General features: G+C 37.7%; 1 protein-coding gene across 1 annotated transcript in view; it reads left to right on the plus strand.

Moving 5' to 3' along the window:
* Positions 1–16,720, plus strand: part of CRISPLD1 (cysteine rich secretory protein LCCL domain containing 1) — a gene marked incomplete at its 5' end in the record, with an annotated part of 42,136 nt that extends 25,416 nt beyond the window's left edge. Inside the window, 5 exons of the mRNA XM_082499459.1 lie at positions 3,151–3,194; positions 3,287–3,359; positions 5,308–5,383; positions 14,550–14,680; positions 16,538–16,720. Of these exons, the coding sequence (XP_082355585.1) occupies positions 3,151–3,194; positions 3,287–3,359; positions 5,308–5,383; positions 14,550–14,680; positions 16,538–16,589 (376 nt within the window). The 3' untranslated portion in view covers positions 16,590–16,720. The remainder of the gene's footprint in view (positions 1–3,150; positions 3,195–3,286; positions 3,360–5,307; positions 5,384–14,549; positions 14,681–16,537) is intronic.
* Between the last annotated feature and the right edge of the window lie 308 nt (positions 16,721–17,028).

The raw sequence follows: 17,028 nt of genomic DNA on the forward strand, positions 1-17,028 counted from the left end.
TTGGAAGGTTTTTAACATGTTTCTTTTTATTTCATACAAAATATATCACAATAATAACGTTCATAATTTTAGTCATAAAGAATATGAAAATGCTATAAAAAGGCTTGTGGATACACAAGTATTGTATCAACTCTGAAACGTTAGCCAGTGTTTAACGGTGGACAGAACAGTGACACGATAATGATATGAATGAAGGTGAACTAATTTGCAAAATCTCTTGGGTGGTAAGTTAGTATTTGTCGTTAAATAATCTCACTATTGGGATTATTCAATTAATTCATTCGTAAATGTATATATTTATTGTTGAAAACCAGTACCTACTGGCACTGAAGTAGATTTTTTACATGTTTTGGACAAAGTTGGTAATATTTCCAGAGTTGGACCGTGGACAAAGCAACCTACGACAGCTAACAAGGCAATCATCTTACAAGTTGGTGTTTGAAAGTGACCCTCTTGTACTGTGCATATGAACCAAGTAGAAAATGCACCTCTTCCTCTAAGTTTGATAGTTTCATCACAATTCCACAATTTACATATGATATTTTGCACCAGTGTTTTGCGCAATTTCTGCATTGGCCAGTGATGGAATAAAGTTGCATACTGTGGAAGCTTCATCTGGAGGTGTACTGCACTGTTCAGGTGTTTGCCCTAAGACTGGTATGTGAAAACACATCGAAATACTTCTTGACATGCAAAAAGAAACCCAGAAAAACAGCGCATAAAAGTGGAGAATACTTGGCTGTTTCCATATGTATTTATCCAATGACAGGACAATGTCAATATTAGTATGTTTGAATCTAAGATATTATTAGTATTTGCAAATTACACTTCACTGTATCTTAGTGCGTTCTGCAGAGCTGTACATTGCTATCCTTGTTTCTGTCTCTAGTTAGTATACGTGTAGTAATAGCATGTGTGTAACAGTTAATGTATGAGTAATATCGAACTGAAAGAAAACAGAATTTTGCTGAGTGATATATTTGGCTCAGGTGTGAATCCAAGGGTTAAGGAGATAGGTAATGTTAGAGGTTGTGCTCTCACTCTGTGCTGTGCAAACAAATGCCACACGCTATGGCACCTGTCGTAATTTTTCTTTTCGACAGATTTACCTAATCCAGGATAGAGAGAAACACTGATCACGTAGGCTAAATTCAGTGGCCTATAATTTGGGCTACCTGGGTAGCACTTCAGTCATTGATATCAATCTGTTTCTTTGGGTTGTCTGATGATCTGACTGTGGTTTAAGTTACTGCCCCTAAAAATGAAAATACAGACAAATATCTCTTTTTTTTTTAAATGCTTTGAGACAAAGAGGGAAGTAGATCTTGATTATATCAACGCTAACCTATTAGGAGCCAGCTTTGTTAAAAATGTAGGAGTAGTTAAACTGTAGAAAATCTTCAAACCTCAAAGAAATTATTTCCCATCACTTGATATCTTTGTGCTTCTGAGCCATCTGGAACAAAACTGTATGAGTGTCACATCTACAGAGTGTGTTTAGCATCTCTCCTGTGAGAATCGGAACGCTGAGTGAGGTATTAACACTTGGCTTTGTTTGATGTAGGCATGGATAATCGTATCATTGCTGAACAGTAATGGCCATTTTGATTTCGGTTTTGTGGTTCAAATGTTGAAAAAAAATTGAGATGCTTTATAGATAAAAGACTGTTAAAGGACCAAATCAATACCTTCCTATCTACAAGTATATTTCAGGAAACTCCTGCTACTATGTGTGCGTGCGCATAGATGACAGAAGTCTTCATTAATGTCCTATAGTATTTAGGACATCGCCTTTTAGAGTGAATTTACAAAATACTGTGATCGGGCATCAGCTTCATAAGTCAGCCTATAAATCAAAGTCTTTGGGATAAATAAAGTTGATTTACCAAAGTTTCAACCTTCAGAAGGCCCATCAATAAGTCCAGGGATGCCTTGCAGCTACCTGACTCTCACTAGTGTCTCCAGATGGAGCCTTGCATAAGCGGCGTATCTGTTCAACGGATAGGTGAAATGATCTCAGAATCATTGTCAGTGAATGTCAGTGCATGTCAGGGAATGTCAGTGCAACATACGGCAAACTTTCTAATCTTCAGCTCCTTTCATTTATCATCAGGATTGCTAATACAGATGTTTTATCAACTGTTGCATTTTCGTAGTATAAGATACCATTTTTAACAGTATCTCAACAAGCTAATCAGCAGTAGAATACAGTGAACTATTCCTACATCAGTATTTGACAAAGCTAGGGCAGCAGAAGGATAAACTAACTCAGTGAAAGCAGATTGGAATCCAGTAAATGAGGAAATGTGAAATTGGTGGGCCATACAACTAAACAAACCAATGCAAGCAAACAGTTTCCAAATACAAATTGCAGTGCTGTGGAGCACACAGGAGTAATTTGCTCCAAATTTCCAATTATTTCCAGTAATTTCCAATAACTTCCTTCTTTTTTAAAAAATAGCAAATAACCTTATGGGTGCCAGAAAACATCATGAGCTTCTTTGTTACAGATGAAAAATACTAAAATCAGAGGCCTATCCAATGAGTTGAAATAGGAATAAAATAGGAGATAAGGGGGAGTAAAACAGAAGTGTTTATCAATTGTAATTTAAGAACAGAATGTATATACCTCACTTTAGATAAGAGCAGGAAAGGGTTACATCTGGGTACCATATAATTATTGAGGAGAACAGACTGTTACCTGTTGTACTGAGTTTATAGCAATACTGGTGATAATTTAACAAAACACAAGATCCAAAAGTAGGAATGAACCTTTGGGGGGAAGTGAATGGTCTCTTCTGGTAAATGGATGCTTCTGAGCAATTCTCAACCATAGATTTTGGTTGCGACGTTTTGAGAGACAGATAGATTGCGTAGTTTGTTCCTAGCACATTTATTCTCTTAGCGAATTAAATTACTGAAAGAGTTTAACATGCGTTCCTGGTTCTCAAACACATTCGCTGGGAGTACAAAGTAAATGTGTCATTGCGATAAATAGATTCACACATGGGGAGAGGGGGTGCAGTGAGTAAAAATTGAGTGGGGACAATGACTTTGGTATATTTCTGTTCTCTAAAAAAAATTCTCCTAGTTAAAAAGAAATGATTGAGAGATGTTATTTACTGACTATTTTTATTATTTCTTTTTCAGAAAATACCAATCTGCTAATTCCTTCACTGTGTCTAAAGTAACAGGTTAGCATTTATTTCTTATAAACTCAGTACTGCTTTGAATTTTTTTTTTCTAATTAGCACACATTTATTGGTTTTTGCTTTACTTTATTCAGTTCAAGCTATCACCTGTGAAACAACGGTGGAACAATTGTGCCCATTTCAAAAACCGGCCTCACACTGTCCGAGGTAAAATGATTTCAGTCTTATTAATTCAAAGTCCTGCCATGTTCTTTCTCAGTTACTAATTATCTATAGTTGTCATTGATAAAGGTGACAACAGTAGCTGTAGAAGTGAAGCCAGAAATGTCTTAGTGGCATTTTAGTCTTTGGCCTAAGCAGAAGGCCAGGTAGGTAAGGCTTTTTCATTAGGAGAATCTCACTTTCTCTTGCCCATAAAGATCTCTCTTTGGTTCCTTGGGCAATCTTAATGAAATCATTGTTGGTTAGACTAAAGACTGCAAAGAGAGATGCTTTTTTCTTTTCATTATCCACTGTTAAATCTGTGCACCTTGGGCAAAATACACTTTGTTTCAGTTTAATTTCCTGTGAAATAGATACAATAAAAGGATCTGATACAGATATTTCTCATAGAAGTTATAAACTTGTTTGGGAGTTTTGGAGTATAGAGTGAGCTAATATGTATATGTTGTTAAGGTAAGGTGTGGTTTGCAGGTGAGTTGACAGCTTTAAATATATACCATTTCTTTGAAGCCTATGTTTTAACTCTTCGAAAGAAGCATGTGCTGCGATATTTTGAGGAAGGAAATTGGTAACAGTTCTTAAAACCATAGATGAGTCAAAGGTAAATACACTGTAGCATGATTTACTGCAAGCTAAGCTGGAGAGATCCACAGGATTACTTTCATAGCAATCCTACAGCCGATACAGGAAGCAAGTACAACGCCAGAACAGCTAGGAAAACATCCCGTCATGTAGCACTTGGGTCCGTGGACTTGTTTGGTGTTTGGCTATGAATCCTGGCTTTCTAGCTGGAAGATGTGGAGACGTAAGCGAAGGAGTGGAATGCAGGAATGGATGGGTGCAATCTCATACTTCTATCTTTTTCTTTTTTTCTTCATTATTAAAAACTAAAATTCGCTTCATTAAGAGAAAAGAGAAAGAAAATTTACAAATAAAAATAAAGGTAAAAATGACTGATTAATTCTGATGCGTCGATTTAAGGAACTTCGCAACAGCAGTGATTCTTTCAAGATTCTGTGCATACTCTTAACTTAATTCTGAAAATGTGATCTCAGGAGTTACAAGCAGTAATCAGCTATGGCACTGATTGCGTAGCCTCTATTTTCCCCCTCATCCCCTAATCATCAATCAGCAGGTCTTCAAAAGGCCTCTTTGACATCTTCCTTCCTTCAGACAAAAATCTCGTTCCTAGCTGCATCAGCCTGTTTTGGTTACCCATCTGGTTAGATTGGAACGTGCCCACGTGGCATGATGTGCCAAATATCGATTAGAGCGTGGCTAGCATCCTGGAGAAGAATGTTTGCCCAGGGCTGCCCCATGTAGGGGGGCTCCAATGCCATTAGGGCACGACCCATTTTTAAAATGAAACAGCTCAGTGTAGACTTGGAGCTGACTGGCACCTCTTCCTTGTAGCATGTCGCCATTAGCAACCAAGATGCGTGATACCTTCTGTACTCCTGTTAGCTTCCCACATGGTTTTCCCGTGCATTTTGGAGCTGTAGCAGGCATGAATCGGAGAGGGGTTTTTCTCAAAGGTTAACAAAATGCAGTTAAATAAAGACAGTCTTTGTTTCAGTAGCTTTCTGATCTTCTAGAATCAGCTAGAAATCTCATTACTTTCCAGAATTTTTCATTTTAGCCACAGATGCCAAGTGCTTACCCTCATTATACGTTGCTAAATTGGCTTGCATGACCAGGTCCTCAGCATCGTAGCAGGTCCTCATTCAGATCTGCCTCTTCTGAGAAGGTGTTCAACTGTACAGTTCCTATAGGGTGCTGTCTTGTGAAAAACTGTCAGCCTTTTAGTATCAGTACGGACCCATATGTATGCATCATCAAATTATTGATTTATACTCAATAATGCTAATGTTGAATATGATATAGTGATACTCTGATATCATTCTTCCTGTTTGGTTTATTTTTGATATTTCAGGGTGTATTGTCCTCGCAACTGTATGCAGGCAAATCCACACTATGCTCGTGTAATTGGAACACGAATTTATTCTGATGTAAGTATAGTGATCTACATTGCATTAAATAATGAAATATAAAATCCTATGAAAAACTATAATGTAAAGATAATAAGATATAATATAGATAGCCAGTTTTCCTCCATATGCTGATTTTTTACAGTCTTTTCAAAAGTTCTTTTTCAGAGGCTGCCATTTAAGTTAGCAGTACTTAGGTGCTGAAGACATGGAAAGTTATTTGAAAACTCAGTGTAGACTTCAGTCATCTCTGGACCCATAGTTTCAATTTTTATCAAAATTCCCACTCATTTATTCAATATTGGCAGTGTACACTCTTTTAAACTCTTGCTTTTTAGAACATGATGCAACTATACCTTCTGTCAGATTAAACTAACAAAAAAAAATATTCTGAAAATAAATTTCCATGGTCTCATTATTTTGGATATTTCTTTTGTGTGTAGATAGATAAATATTTGCAGCCGGATTTTGAACACATTGTCATATGATTTTAAGACTGATACTGTATTTGTTTTGTTGTTCTGTTTCCTGGTAAACTTTTTTTTTTCTGTCTTTTTTATGTCATGTTTAGTTCTGAAGTAGGTAGAAAGAATGAAAAGAAAGTTCTTTTTTACGCCCCTCCTTTGTCATGTCTCTACGGAGAAGCCGGGATGTAGTGGCAGAGTGAGCAGTTCACATTTTTGCCAGTAAACTGTTAACTGTCTTTTAGCTGTCATAAGAAATAGTATGGCAACCAGCTGGGTCAGATGGTGCTTTTTCACTACTTTCCAGCACTTCGAAATGTGTGAAAATAATATTCAAATATTTATTCATCATTTTTTGAAATTAACTAATGTCTATTAGATTACCTGTGTAACTTGTCCTAAAAACACTCTGATCCATAAGTGGTGTTAAATGTGTGAGAAGTACTTCCAGTTCAGGAAGTAAATTGATTTGTGCATGTGGATCTGGATCCTTAATGTACATCAAGGGCAGTGAAAATAGGTTCAGTGAAAGTCCATTTTGTGGAAGACAGTTTTCTTTCAGTTCTGTGGTTGCAATCAAAGGCTGCAGCCAAAGTTTCCCAGTGAGTTAGAAAAGACTTTGTTGTAGAAGGAAGACCCATTTCTGTTTAACGTACGCAGGAGAACGTCTCAGAATATGTATGTGCTTTGGCTGGAGAAGTCCCAGATGATGTTAATTAGTATTACAGAGTTATGCTTTAAAATTATTTTTAGATGTACTATCTCATTATTCATCTCCATTGTATAGAGATGTGTACAGCCATATTGCTTTTAGGAAAAAATGGACATAAATACAGGTAAGAAACCAGAGATGAGAGTCATCAACTTCAGATGCTGTCAGGGTAGATGTCTACACTGAAGGGGCTACTCTAGGTTATGTTTATAGTAGTTTGTAGTACATACAGTATAGTGGTAAAGGAGATAAATAGACATCTGCAGAGCAGAATTCATTTGACCTTTTCAGACTGTCTACCACAGTATGAGAAGAATTTCTTAATAGGGATGTTTATTACTCTCCATTTCCAACAGAAGGGTCCTAGGGCATCTAGCTCAGATGTAGACAGGTATGTCCTACCTGTATTTGTACAGATGTTCCCATCGATGGTATCAGCATTATGCGATTTTCTGTAATGTTCCTTTGTTGCTAACATTTAAATTATTTTAAAACTAAGGTACTTTTACTGAAATTTCCACTAAATAATATGATTGGGTATTTTGTGCATTATAATATATTACTGAACTAGTTTCAGGTGAATTATTTATAGAGAATAATCTATTTAATAAGTGTGTCCTCTTTTGCTTTTTTTCATGTATTCACAGACAAATTTGTTCATAGATATAGAGAATTCATTTGCCCACTTGCAAATGTATTTGAAATTGCAGTCCATGATCTATTTGGTTGATTCCACAAAACAAAGTTGTTTTTTGTGAGGTTCCTGCAGATTCTTTTGTTACAAAAATGCATCTATATGTATGTGGACATATGCTTATATGCACATGACTATTTATTTGCACTACTGCTTAGGCCACTTACATTCACTAAATGAAGAAGATTCTGCAAAGGTATTAAGAAAAAAGGCAAATGACGTTAATAGATGTCACTAATGCAAAAAGAGATGTTTACAAAACTATTTTTGTAGTATTCATGAGAATCTATCTAAACCTTTCTTTTTCTGGCTGATCAGACATTCATTCTTGAACTCATTTTGTATTTTATGGTGTCTTCTTTTCCTCCCTGTTCCTGAGAATGGTTGTTCTCTGGTTTATCAGTAGTGCTCCACAGGATTTTTACCCTTTTTTCCTCCCATTCTTTTTTTCCTTTGACATTGCAATGACTGTCCCTAACTAGGTTGAAACAAAAGCCCCCATTATTTCATCCTCCATTGTTCCAGTCTGCTAGCTATTGTCTCTTTGTCTGTGGCAGATAAATCACAGCCATGGTTCATATATCCAGCAAGAATAAACTTATGTGTTGGGGGGAGTTTTCACGTAATACTCATCCCTCTGCTCCATACCTTCTATTTTTGAGTTTATCTCCTTTTGTTTCACTTGTCTTGAGGTAGATTGCGAGCTCTTTAAAACAAAAGTATCTCTTATTCTGAGTTTGTGGTACAATTAGTTTATTTTCTGAATAGAGATATTACGGTATGAATAACAACTGTAGTATGTGTTGTTCTCAGCAGACAGAAGTACAAATTATTCATTCTTCATATGGCCCAAGCACGTTGCCACCTTTGTGCTTTGTGTCCCTGCTGGCCCCACTGCTAAAGGTTTCCACACAGCAATGCTTTGTCTTGTTGGGACACCAGGAAAAAAGAGTTTCCTCCTGTCTTATGCTGAAGAGTTGGTTCCACCTTTGAACTTCTGTTAATCCATTTTGTCTAAAACTTTTTGTGTCTTAGTTCTGGAATTTCAGAATCGTGTCATGTTGACCAGCATTTTAAAAATATCTGTGTTTTTAAAGAACGTTTTAATATGACCTCATGTGTGAAATAAAATAAAAACCTTCCCAAGAACTGAATCATGTCAGGCACGATGTGATTGTCTGAACTCTGTTGGAGACGATCTTGCAGCACTTGCCTGTACAGAGATTGTCCTTCGTTGCTGCTGTTAGTCCCTGCATTATAAAGATACCAAAATAACAAACATTTTCATAGAGAGAAGGAGAGGCTACAATAGTTCAGTTGAACTATTCTTTCACTTGCAGATGTTTTGAATAAAATTTTATTTTAAAGAATTATTCTGGGTAAAATTGTATTTTAATGGACACAACTTAGACGTGTATATGGTAGAAGTTCTTATAGAATTTCTAAAGAGGTTAAGGATTGTATTTATCCTGTTGTTTTCATAGTAAGCAGCATTCTCCCAAAGACAATCTCTTAGCAGTAGTGACTCTACATTATGTGTGTTGATTGAGCAATTCTACAAAAAAAATGAACCTCCTTTTGGCAGCTAGAGATCAACAAATGTCTTTTATCTAAAGAAATTGATGGAATTGTGTAATTTCATACCATCTGAAGACTTTGGCCATATTAATTTTTTTTCAGTAACCATATATGGAAATATTTCCCTAATACTTGTGCAAAAGTATTTGTAATTCTCTGCTGTGGTGAAATATAAAAAATATGATGTAAAAAAGCTATTAAATAGCTCTATAGTCCTGTGATGGTGAGGGAGAGACGCTTGTGGTTAAAATGCCTTTGCGGCCTACTGCTATGCTGTGGTAGATATTTGGTATTTTGCTGAGTAGCTGAAGAAGGAAAAAAAAATTATGTAGCTCGGTATTCAGAGTCTGTGACCTGTTAAATACTAATGAATTTCAGAGGGTTCACAGCACAGCAATAAAGCAGGGTCATATAATGCTGTATGAAATGTTTATGTTAACTTAAAAATATTGCCTTATATATCCTTTGGAATGAGTTCATCAAAATTAAAGAAACAAACCCAAATCTCTTATGAAGACTTCCAGAAAGTGGCATAAGGCTGCTGATGTAAAATGCCAATAATATGCTGAAATTTGTGATAGATCTAAGTGTGAAATCCTGTTTTGCTTAAATTAACAGGAGGTTCACCTTCACAGTTCAAGGAAGTGTGATCAGGATGGCATAATATTATTGAGTGTAGGAAATATTATGGCATCAGTACTGGAATCTGATTCCACTTAGATGAAGATTGCCAAGCCAATGAGAAGTTCTTGAAAGCTCAAACCAGATAATTCTTTCCCCCCAAAATTATATTTGTATATGTTGATAAAACTATATGCATTTATTCATCTCTATTCTTACAAGCTAGTTCATAAACATTGTCAAAGCATTGGAACAGGCTGCCCAGGGAAGTGATTGAGTCGCCATCCCTGGAGGTGTTTAAAAGACGTGGAGATGTAGTGCTGAGGGACGTGGTTTAGTGGTAACTTGGCAGTGCTAGGTTAACAGTTGAACTTGATGATCCTAAGGGTCTTTTCCAACCATAATGATTCTATGATTCTATAATTATGAATTTATCCTCATTTAATTGTTCATGTATTCAAAAAGTATGCATTTTTGTTCTTCAATCTCATCCGCAAAGCAGCATCAGAATACCAGTTTAGTTTTCATCTGAAAATAACCTCGGAGTTGACCTCATCAACCCCATTCTTCTGTCCTCTCCTTTTTAAACATCCCATGTAAGTGTCTTGCCTTTAGCTTTAAAATGTGCATTGGCCTAGCTGTACTTCATTGATCCAGTAACCAGTTGTGGTACCATCCCTAACAATGACCCCATCATTTACTGGAAATAGTTTCCAGTAAGTAGTCAGGCTCTTCTGTCAAAATCTCTATCCCTTGACTTCTCCTTTGTTTTTTACTTGACTAGAAACTTCCAAATAACATTGGAACAGCCAGTATCTTAGCTACCTTCAAATGTAGTTATGAAGATATCTACCTATCTAATGATATTTACAGTGTAGGCTTTTGTTTACTATTACAGAAGTGACAAACTTTGATCTTTCTTTTCCCCACTTGTACCTCTAGCTTTTTTTATATCTCCTTTGTGAACTGAAAACAAAGTTGCTACTATATTACAGTGCTAGTAATCAATAGTGTTCTACTTCTTCACTATAGTTAATTGCTTGTAAACCTCATCTGTTGTTTCTTTAGACTGCAATCCTATATTGCAGAGGCCATTTCCCCCCCTGTATACTGGAAATTGCACATGATCAATCTGATCTTTAGTTACTCCCATAGTACGAGTACATAAAGAACGCTATAATCCTAAAAATAAGGCAACTACTGATGTTCAGGATATAACAAAAGTCTTGCTGCCTTGGGAGGAGGCGATAAAGTACAGAGGAGCATAAGTGGCATCCCTTCTGGCATGTTCAAAAACTCCAGCCAGCAGTGTGAAGAGAAAAACTCTAAAGTGTCTTTGCAAAAGTTTTATGCAAAGCATAAACAATTTCAAATCTTTACTCCTAGAAATACTGTAGCATTAAAAAACAAACTATATAATAGTGAAACCAGCATGTTCTGTTCTTAGAATGAGAGTAGGAAGATTATTTTAAATTGCTGATTTTGTATAGCATTGAGATTACAAAATAGCTATGGTAACAGATATAAATTATTCCAATTATAACTGGAATAAATGTAATTCTTGTTTAAATGGCGGTCTGTGTGACCAGCTATCGATATTTATATTGGCTAAGTTTTTAAGGTTGGTTGTGTAGACACCTATTGCAGTGAAGACTGTTTCTAAAAAACAACTTGGCTTTAAGTGGAGATTCACTGTAGCTGGAACTACACTTTGCTGTGCTGTGCATTGAAGATTGGGACCTACATTCAGGAGTATCTAAGAAGTTTCATTCTTCTGGTGATTAATTTTTAAAATGCTGAAAAAGTAGCAGAGGACTGCAAGTTTAAATCAGTTATTTAAATGAACACTATCAAGATTGTCATTGAAGAATCCTTCTGTGGATATTATTTATGCTACATAGTTTCGTGAGAGGAATTAGTGGCCAGAGAATATAGGTTTCACTCAGATGAAACTGCTGTTAACTTCACAGAGAATTTTCATAGAATGATAGAATCATCGAATCCCAGGTTGGAAGGGACCTCAAGGATCATCTGGTCCAAACTTCCTTGGCAAAAGCACAGTCTAAACAAGATGGCCCAGCACCCTGCCCAGCCGAATCTTGTGTCCAATGATGGGGAATCTACTGCTTCGCTGGGGAGATTATTCCAATGGATGATTGTTTGCATTGTGGAAAAATTTCCTCTTATGTCCAATCGGCATGTCCCCAGGAGTAACTTGTACCCATTACTCCTCACCTTTTCCGTGTGACTCCTTGTACAAAGGGAGTCTCCATGTTTTTTGTAGCCACCCTTTAAATACTGGAACATGGGGATAAGGTCTCCCCTAAGCCTTCTTTTCTCAAGGCTGAACAAACCCAGTTCTCTCAGCCTTTCCTCATATGGCAGGCTTCACAGTCCTTTGGTCATCCTGGTGGCCCTTCTCTGGACCATCTCCAGCCTGTCCACATCTCTTTTGTATAGCGGGGACCAAAACTGAGCACAGTATTCCAGGTTGTCCTGGTTTCAGGTAAAACAGAACTAATTTTCTATTCAGTAATTTTACTTCTCAGCCAGGCCTCTTCTAACTACCGAAATTAACGGCATATTGTGCAGAATGTTCACTGTCTCTGAGCAATAAGACCTATGTCTATAGCTGATGCCCAGGCACGGTATGCAGAGAGGCTCCTGCTTATTCTTATTGCTGTAACACCCACGGGCAGCTCACTTTGTTACTTGCCTCGTTGGAGGGTTGGAAGCAGAAAAGCATAGTGGGGTCCCACCTGCAGGGAGGAGCGGACAGGACAGGTGACCCAGAACTGACCAACAGGGTATTCCATCCCATCTGCCTCATGCTCAGTATAAAAGCTGAGGGATCAAAGGGTCAGCGCTCTTTCTTCAGTGGCTGGCGTCGAGGAAGACTCTGTCTGTTCGCCTGCTTCTGATCCCGATGCATGCATTCCTGAATCCAGATCCTGAATCCAGTTCCCATCCGTCAACGAGTCCAGCCTGGGACTTTCCCAGTGCCAGCCGGGGACGTGATCATCATCCTGGGAGCTTAGTCTGGTTTTGTATATATTTCATTATTTCCTTTTTACTATTTTATTATTAATATTTCATTAAAGTAGTTTAGTTCCTTCTAAACTCATAAGCCTCTTTCTCTCTCTCCCCCCTTTGCTCGGAGCGACAGCATCTGTTGTTTCGCCTGAGTGGCCATTCCAGCCTAAACCACGGCAGAGGTGTGGCCTGACAAGCGCTGAGTAGAGTGGGATAATGACTTCTTTATCTCTGCTGGTGATGCCCTTGTTGATGCAACCCGGCATCCTGTTGGCTTTCTTTGCCACAGCAGCACACTGTTCACTCATATTGAGCTTGTTGTCCACCAGGACCCCCAGGTCCCTTTCCACAGAGCTGCTCCCCGGCTGGGTAGATCCCAGCCTGTGCTGTGCTCCTGGGTTATGTTTTCCCAGGTGCAAGACCTTACATTTGTCCTTGTTGAACTTCACAAGTCCCACTCTTCCAGCCTATCCAGGTCTTGCTGCGTAATGCTCTCCCTTCCGAAATGTCCACTTCCCCACTCAGTTTGGTATCATTGCCAAACTTCATCAGGGTACAATTGATCCTGTCATCCAGATCACTTATGAAGATACTAAATAGTGTTGGGCTCAGTATCAATCCCTGGGGGACCCCACACGTGACAGGTTGCCAGTTTGAAAAGGAGCTATTTACCACCACCCTGTGGGTACGGCGTGTCAGCCAGTTACCCACCCTCCACATAGACCCCTTGTCTAGACCGTAACACATCCATTTGTGTAGCAGGAGGCTGTGGGGAACCGTATCGCAAGCCTTGGAGAAATCCAGGTAGACAATGTCCACTGCTCGCGCCACATCAACCAAGCGGGTTACTTTGTCGTAGAAGGTGATCAGTTTTGTCAAGCATGATTTGCCCTTAATTAATCTGTGCTGGCTTTTCCCAATCACATGATTCCTTGGACTTGTGAAAGCCCCCAGGAGGATTTGTTCCATAACTTTCCCAGAGACTGAAGTAAGACTGATGGGCCTTCTTGTAGATGGGGGTGACATTAGCCTTCTTCCAGTTTTCTGGGATGTCCCCCAATCTCCGCAGCTTCTCAAAGATTATGGAGAGCAGCCCCGCAATGATGTGAGCCAGCTCTCTTAACAGCCTTGGGTGAATATTGTCAGGGCCCATCATTTTGTAGGGGTCAAGCTCCTGTAATAGTTCACATACCAACTCCTCCTTTACTGACAGTGGGTCTGTGTTTGTATCAACCTAGATCTTTGTTCTCAAGGCCTGGGGCCCAACAGTGCTGTGCAATTTTGCCTGCGTAAAGTGTATGGAATTAGACCCTGATTTAAAAAATTCTTATTTTAAAGCAACTGGGGAGTCTTCACGTCCTGACTCGATTTCCTCACTTAAGAGTTGGGGAGCTGAAGCCGTTAGTCTGCCATTAAGCAACTGTCATAGCTAAGGAATGATTTTAGACCTCTATCTTCTGTTTGATGCTCACATTATACCTTTAATCTAATTAGCTTTTAGTATTTGTCCGTGCTTGGATAGGAAATTGTGATGTTCCCTTTGAATATGGATTATTTCACTGCTGTTTGAGGTTTTGCACTTAACCTGGAACTATTGCAGTCTATCCCTCCCCTTTAGGGTAGAACATTCTCCTAGAAGCATATGACTGCAGCATGCCTTTGCTGTTATATGGTTTCTCTGTTTGGCTCTGGCTGGAGATGCAACTGAAGCTCCTGAGCCATAATAATTGACTAAGGTTTCGGTTTTACTACCTCTCTGCTGTTGAAGTGAAGCTGATTGATAGATCCTTTTGAAAGGCTCAAGAATTCTAACATGTCCATGTTCTTTGAACCGAAATAGCCTGAAATAAATGATTTTTGGGTCATGCTGTAGGAGATCTTTGAAGAGGCAGTGCCTGTATTCCTATAAACTGGCCTAGTTCCTATGAAACTGATTTAAATATGATAAGATTAATAAAATTAGTCGTGCAATAAATATAATTATGTTTCCTAGAACTTGGCTTAAATGTCTTTATTAGTTTTCTGCTAAACAATTTTGAAAGAAAAGGATGAATGAAAACTAATCTTCTCCTCATTCTTTCTTAGATATCCAGTATCTGCCGGGCAGCAGTACACGCTGGTGTAGTCCGCAACCAGGGCGGTTATGTTGATGTTATGCCAGTAGACAAAAGAAAGGTGTACGTTGCTTCCTTTCAAAATGGGATATATTCAGAAAGGTACAGAGCCCAGTTTCAAAGATTACACTTTACCCTTCACCTCGATAAGATTGACAAAGTGTTGCATTGTGTCTGTTTGTACCTGGGGCAGTGCTAGAAACCAAACAAATAGGCCAACACGAGTGATTTACAGAGCTTGTGTAAGACCTGTGGTGACTTTGGAGAAGCCGTGGTACCAGAGCTGCCTGCCTCCTCTAAGCTCATAAATCATTACTCTAAAAAGCTGCTTATAAAATAAAATAACCCTCTTGTTTACTTTGCTGGTTCTGTTGCAACTAACACAATATCTGATAAGCAAATTGCCTTTGCTTTCTTTGGGATTTTTTAAAAATGAGCATTAGTGATTTATTCTGTCCAAGTTCGAGGATCTGCAGTAGGTGGGTTCTAGTAGCTGACGCAGGTTCATTGGTTCATGGTGATTTACCTGGTATTGAATCAGTGAGCCTGGACCATAAATAATATTAAAATAAAATAAAATTCACAATCATTAAAAAACATTTTTAATTTCTTTTTTGTTTTAATGGTTTGTCAGTTTTTAACAGCATTTTTCTGAAAGACATGGACATGCTGTGAAAGTTCATTTAGTTGCATTCAGTGTATTCGTGCGTTCTGTGATGATAACACATGGGTGCACGTTGCAGATAAAATTTAATCCCTCAAAGAGTTCTCCAGGTTCTAAAGGAATAAAGAGAAATTACCTTAAAAAAAATCTTGCACCAGTCTTTTAGTCCCGTAAAGCTAAGAATGATTGTTACCTCTAAAACTATAGGCTTTCCAAGAAATTTGTGTGGGAAAAAAACTCCAAAAGTTTCTGTAGAGAACTGCGAAGTAGGAAAAGATAGAGTATTTTTTTGTTATTTTTAATTTGAGGTGGGGTGTTGTCGCGCCTCTTTCCATCAAATCTTTCAACAAACCTGGAAACTTCTAAAATACAGATTTCCTTTGCTTAGTGGGTGCCTTTTCCTGTGACCATCCAGTTCCATCAGAAAGAGCGCTTCCTTACTGACACTTTTGTTCTCAATATAAATCTCCTCATTGAGTAGAGATGTAGCCAGGAAAAGTGTTGCAAATTTAATCATTATTTGTACTTTACCAACTTGCTAAAGTTTGGAAGGTCAGCGGTTTGGCAAACAGTCCCATGTGAAGCAGAAAACGATGGATTGTAATGCCATTGAGGGCAACCTGTTTCGTTGTGCCCTTCCTTACTTTCACCTCCATTTCCCTTTCCTTCCCAGATATGCCTCAGACCGGGTTTGCAAAAGAGAAAACAATGAGACCATTAAGTATGACATACTAGTTCAGTTTATAAGACAAAAATATTTATTCTAACAAAATTTCATTGCAGTTGGGTACTTTTGTTTCATTTATTTTGAAGCCAGATGGTTATCCATTCAGAAGGCATTTCCTTTGTTTTTGTAAAATATTAATTCTCTTTAGAAATCTATCCTTCAGCATATAAGCAACTAAAAAACAAGTGATCTCCTAGGTCTGCATGTTCCCTCTGGGTTTGGTTATGAGAATAGTGATGCATGTTTTCTCTTTTTCCTAAAAGCTTTTTTTAGTATTTTGCTTCAATAGAGCTTTATTCTTTAAACCAGAATCCCTCATCACAAAGGATTATTTAAATATTTTTTTGTTGTTATGATTTTTTCCTAATAAGCTGCTTGGAAGAAAAATTAATCTGAAATTTATGTAATGTTTATTTGTAACAGTTTAAAAAAAATCTTAGATAGCTGAAGTTATGAGTATTCACAAGAAGAGTCGCAGGATCCTAGAACTGTATTTAACAAGTCAAAAAAGTTGTCATTGGAGTGTTGCAGTCTCAAAAATAACATCGGGAATGTTTTTATGTTTCAGTTTACAGAATCCTCCAGGAAGCAAGGCATTCAGAGTATTTGCTGTTGTTTGAATCTATCGAGTAAAATGTAAAACAAGCAAGTGAAACCAGAGCACTTGGAAGAGAATAATAAAGGCCCTTTCTTATAATTCCTAAAATTTGTATAAAGCTGTAACATTATTGTACAGAAGATGTATACTGCTTTCCGCCAAAAAGTTTAAATTACATATATATCTTAATGAAAAAAATCTGTAAAAGTAAACATGGGAGAAAAATTCATTTGAAAATCTATAATGATATATAACAATATTTTGAATCCTGTGTTAAATATTGCTATATTTTCTTAGCAGTTACTCCTATACAGTTAATTCAAAGCTCATAAATGTTCTTTGTTTTCTTCATCTGAATATATTATTGTATGGTGCTTTATATATGCCACTAACAGTAACCTTAAAAGTATACCATAGGGAGGCCTGGGGTTTTATTTCCAATGTACATAAAAGAAGCCATC

Source organism: Vanellus vanellus (assembly GCF_965231255.1).
Source record: "Vanellus vanellus genome assembly, chromosome: 2".
NCBI classification, from domain to species: domain Eukaryota; kingdom Metazoa; phylum Chordata; class Aves; order Charadriiformes; family Charadriidae; genus Vanellus; species Vanellus vanellus.